Source organism: Netta rufina (genome assembly GCF_964035555.1).
Source record: "Netta rufina genome assembly, chromosome: 2".
Classification (NCBI taxonomy): Eukaryota; Metazoa; Chordata; class Aves; order Anseriformes; family Anatidae; genus Netta; species Netta rufina.
Window position 1 is genome coordinate 24,708,701 of NC_140124.1, and position 4,893 is coordinate 24,713,593.

A 4,893-nucleotide genomic window follows, 5' to 3' on the forward strand; every position below is an offset into this window, starting at 1 on the left:
TCTGCTCAGAGAGAGCAGTCAGGCGTTGGGATGAGTTGCCCAGGGAGGTGGTGGAGTCACCGTCCCTGGGGGTGTTCAAGGAGAGGTTGGACGTGGTGCTCAGGGACACGGTTCACTGGTGACAGTGGTGGTAGGGGATGGTTGCACCGGATGATTTGGGAGGTCTACTCCACACTTAACGATTCTGCGATTCTGAGGAAGGCAGCTTTCAAACACACACACCCGGAGCCGCTTCCCCCGGCTCCCGCCGAGGCTCCAACCCCTCGGCGGGGCCGCCCCCCGGCGGCAGCGGGCGGCTGCGGGGGCCCGGCCGCCAGCAGAGGGCAGGCCCCGGGCCCGCTGCCCGGCTCCTGCCGCCGCCCCTCGCCTCTCGGCAGCGACATCCGCCGGCAGCGGGAAGGGGCCGGCGCCGGGCCCGGCGCTGTGGCGGCTGCTCGCCGCTTCGCTTCCCTCCCCCGCCGCTGCTGAGGCTGAGGGGCCGCGGGCCCCGGGCGCCGGCCGCAGGATGCCGCTGGGGCTGAAGCCCACGTGCAGCGTGTGCCGCAGCACCTCCTCCTCCATGTGGAAGAAGGGCGGCCAGGGCGAGATCCTCTGCAACAACTGCACGGCGCGCTCCGCCCCGCCGGGGCCCGCCGCCTTCGCCACCACCTCGGCCGCCGCCCAGCACAGCAACGGGGGCGGGGGGGGAGGCGGCGGCGGCGGTGCTGGTGGTGGTGGTGGAGGCGGAGGAGGTGGCGGTGGCGGGGGTGGTGGCGGCGGGGGGAAGCAGGTGAGAGCGGCCGGGAGGGGCTGGGGGGCTCTGGGGTGTCCCTCAGCCGGCGGTGGGGTCCCTCCAGCGGTGGTGTCGCTCCCCGCAGAGCAAGCAGGAGATCCACCGGCGCTCCGCCCGGCTGAGGAACACCAAGTACAAGTCCGCGCCCGCCGCCGAGAAGAAGGTTTCCACGAAAGGCAAGGGGAGGAGGCACATTTTTAAGTTAAAAAACGTAAGGGTTGGTGCCTGGGGGGGGTTGGGGGTGATGGGGTGAGGCGCTTCTCCTGGGGTTTGGTTGGTTGGGGTCGCGGGTTGTTCCCCTGCAGCCCCAAGGGCCGGCCCGTTTGGGTGGCTGCTGGAGGGGCGGCCCCTCCGGGCAGGACCTGGTGGCCGTGGGTGAGGGCCTTTAAACCTGGCTTCTTCCCAAAAAATTTTCAGCCTTGTTTCCATTTGCAAAGTACAAATGCTCTGAAACGTCTGCAGCTCGTTTCCCATCTCCAAATCTTCTCAGACACCACCAGTATGTTGCCGTCCTAAAACCCACCCTGGAATTACCTGCTGTAACTTGTTGCTTTGTTTCACCACTCTTCATCTAACATCTGTGTGTTGTTTCCCCAGCCCATCAAGGCTCCCGAGTCCGTGTCCACTATAATTACAGCCGAGTCAATCTTCTACAAGGTATGGTTTGTGCAGGTTTGTTTGCAAAAAGGATCTTGCTGTTTCTATTTCTGGTTTCAGAAGTTGCCACAAATAATGAAAGCAGTAAGGAAATAGTCACAAAACTGTGCTTTCTTGCCCAGCAGTGTGTGTGGTTTTGTGCTCTGCCACATCTCTGCCACTGAGACTTGGAACGTAGTTTACCACAACAGCTTACGTAGCCGTCATTGGCTCAGTATTTTCACCAAACAAAAAGATGCATCTGGTGTCCTTAATAATTATTGCAGTCAAGGTTTATAAACTTTTAACTTTCACCATGCTGAGATCACGAGCATGAGCTCTGTGTGCATATCTGTGTGTGTATATATGTCTACATATACATATATAGGGTTATATATATATATATATATATAGGGTTAAGTTTGTGTGGTGTTCCCTTCCTCAGGCCTGTAGGATATTGCACAGAAAGGAGATGGGTGGCACTGGCCTGGCATCTGAACCAGCTCCCACTTCAGAGCTGTGTGCAAGCAGTCTCAGACACCCAGGGAATGAGATCTGTTGACTAACCCAGTGAAAGCAGAAGCTGGCTTTCTTCTCATGTTCATGACTGAGAGTGTTTTTACCAGCAGGCCAAGGTGTTAGAGTTTTGAAGTTCTGAAACTTGTTTTTGTTTCCCAGTGGAACAAGCAAACCAAAATATGTTTTGCCCAAAAGAAAAGGTCAGGATAACCAGTGGGAGCCTGCATAGGCGGAGGAAAAGTGGTGAACTGAGTGTAGTTATACTCTCTAGGGACCTGATGCTTCATGTCTTGCATCCCAGATGAATCTCTGTTTGCTGCTGACTACTTCAGAAGAGAATTGATGTCTTTGTGTAGTTTTGTTTTTGTCAGAAATTCTTTAAAGTTATGTCAAAACTTTTATTTAACCTGATATCTTTATCCTAAGTATTTTTATTTTGATACTTTGTTGCATTGTTGAGAAGGAGATTTTTCGTTTGGTTGGTTGGTTTTGTTTTGTTTGTTCTTGTTTGTTTGTTTTAAAATGAAAGCCCTCTTGGATGATTCTTGGCAATCTCAGGTTGGATGTTAGGAAAAGGTTCTTCACTAAAAGAGTGGTCGGGCAATGGAACGGGCTTTCCAGGGAAGTTGTCATGGCACCAAGTGTGACAGAGTTCAAGAAGTGTTTGGTCAATATTCTCAGAGTTTGGTTTGGTTTTCAGGTGGTCCTGTGTGGAGCCAGGAGGTGGACTCTGATCCTTGTAGGGCCCTTCCAAGTCAGAGATGGTCTGTTCTAGACTAGATAGTGCATTGTTCTAGTCTTGATAGTGTGTTGTGTTGACACTGTTACGACATGAAGGGATGTTGCCTTTGCTGTGCAGCATCATGCACATTAAAGAGCACCCTGTAAAGGTCTGGCATTAACAGTAGCATGAGGTAGATCAGTGTTTTGGGACTCTTTTGCTTGCGGGTGGGTAAACTTCATATGCAGAAAGCTGCTTTCCATGCACACACAGGGAAATTACAGAAATTTTTCTGAAAGGTGGCTGCACACTCTCCTTCTCCTGACAGAATGAGACCATCTCTGCTCAGCAGACAGGAGGCATAGCAGTGGTGGGAAAGGAGAAGGTAGAGCAGCTGAGAGCCGTTTCTTTGAAGACCGGTGAGGCCAGGTTGTTTCTGCAACATTTGGCAGACAGAGACCATGTGGAATTGTCTGTGTAGTCTCACAGCAATTCTGGGACTGAATCCAGGCTCCTAAATGTTGGGTGACTGGGCACAAGTGGTGCTGATGACTTCTTAGAAGAGATGACACTGCAGCTTACACCCCCCGTCTTTTGCACGTGGCTGAATTAAGGCTGTTTCTCGAGAACTGGGTTAATTTGAGGCAGTGTGAGGTCCTGATACTGAAGATACTCAAGAATCAGAGTGAAGCTTCTGAAGTCAGATTGATTTAATTGTTGTTTGTGTCTTCTAGGGTGTATACTATCAAATTGGAGATGTTATTTCAGTGGTTGATGAGCAGGATGGAAAAACATACTATGCTCAGATCCGTGGGTTTATTCAGGACCAATACTGTGAGAAGAGCGCTGCACTGACCTGGCTCATTCCTACGCAAGCCAGCCCCAAAGACTGTTTTGACCCTGCATCCTATATCATAGGTAATCTCTAAGCTTTCACTTTATACAACTACTTAAAAGTATCTAGACTAATGCAGAGCTGTAATTTTGAAGTGAAATTTTAGTTTGTCATGGACATTCATGCAATTCTCACGTTGTAGACCCTAATCCTGTAAGCATTTACTCTACTTGAATAACCTTTTTTATTTATCTTATGTATGTGAGTGGCACTACTACACTAAGCGGGATTATTTGAGCGTTTGTGCTCACAGGCACAATTACAGTCTTGCAACTTTAAATATTAAATTATTACTCCACAGACAGAATCAAAGTTATTATAGCACAAACTCAATATGCTAGTCCAGGCTGTTGCCTTTGAAGGGACCAGAATTAGCTGATCTTCATCTTGGATATGTGATGTACGTAGTGTGCAAGCACTGGCATAGAGGGCATTCTGCAACTAACTGTGGAATATTAATAAATTGAGCACAGCCCTTTTGATGGGCAGGCAACAAATAGCGTCCATTTAGAATATAAAGCATTTCACTCAACTAACTGAATTCTTCAAATGGGGAAGAAAATCAAGCAAAACTAAAGAGGCTTCATGCTGGCAGTATCCTCAGGTTCTACACAGTCACTTTATGAAATGGCACGTTCTCTAAGGGGTGTTGACTTGCTGCTTATTATATCATTGAGGATTCTCCACTTTTATGCCTCTAAACTTTGTCTTCGGAAATTATTTTTTTTCTAAGGACCAGAAGAAGATCTCCCAAGGAAGATGGAATATTTGGAATTTGTTTGTCATGCACCTTCAGAATACTTCAAATCTCGGTCATCTCCCTTCCCTACAGTTCCTACAAGACCAGAGAAGGGATATATATGGACTCATGTGGGACCTACTCCTGCAATCTCCATTAAAGAAACTGTTACCAATAATTTATAACTTTTTTAAAGGAATATTTTGGACCAGTTATTTTCAGTATATTCTCAAGTCTGTGAATACCGTATGAGAAGTTTAAAAAAATTATAAAGTGTTCAGTTTACTTTATGGATGATGGTATTTATTTATTTTAAAATACATCTCATCTTTGAAGTTTGTTTTTTTTTTCCCCATTCAATGTGTCATTCAGTTTTGTTCAGGTGAATCTAAAACCTGTGGGCCTAGGTAGCTTCCTGTTGAACTTTATTTATGGGGATGCATTTCTTGGAAAGCTGGATGCAGATTCAAAAACTGTTACTTGGATGTGCCCTCCTGGTGGCCTCATGGCAGAAATGTATCTTGATTTCTTGAGTAAGCTAACATTATGTATGATTTGAGTTTCACATCCTTATTATTTCTCTGTGTTTTTTCTGTCTTTGCAATTAATGA

The 4,893-nt window shown here is 48.0% G+C and overlaps 1 protein-coding gene across 1 annotated transcript; it reads left to right on the top strand.

Moving 5' to 3' along the window:
• The first annotated feature begins 408 nt into the window (after positions 1-408).
• On the top strand, positions 409-4,617 carry GATAD1 (GATA zinc finger domain containing 1). Its single transcript, XM_084282740.1, has 5 exons — positions 409-769; positions 858-983; positions 1,370-1,429; positions 3,383-3,566; positions 4,277-4,617. Exons 1-5 carry the CDS (start codon positions 506-508, stop codon positions 4,465-4,467), a joined length of 825 nt encoding a protein of 274 aa, XP_084138866.1. The 5' UTR covers positions 409-505; the 3' UTR covers positions 4,468-4,617.
• Positions 4,618-4,893: the final 276 nt, after the last annotated feature.

Bases quoted from the DNA above. Each gene is read 5' to 3' on its own strand.
- GATAD1 (XM_084282740.1), top strand. From the start codon at position 506: ATGCCGCTGGGGCTGAAGCCCACGTGCAGCGTGTGCCGCAGCACCTCC. The intron at 984-1,369 runs GTAAGGGTTGGT...TTGTTTCCCCAG, and splicing joins ACATTTTTAAGTTAAAAAAC to CCCATCAAGGCTCCCGAGTC. The intron at 1,430-3,382 runs GTATGGTTTGTG...TGTGTCTTCTAG, and splicing joins CCGAGTCAATCTTCTACAAG to GGTGTATACTATCAAATTGG.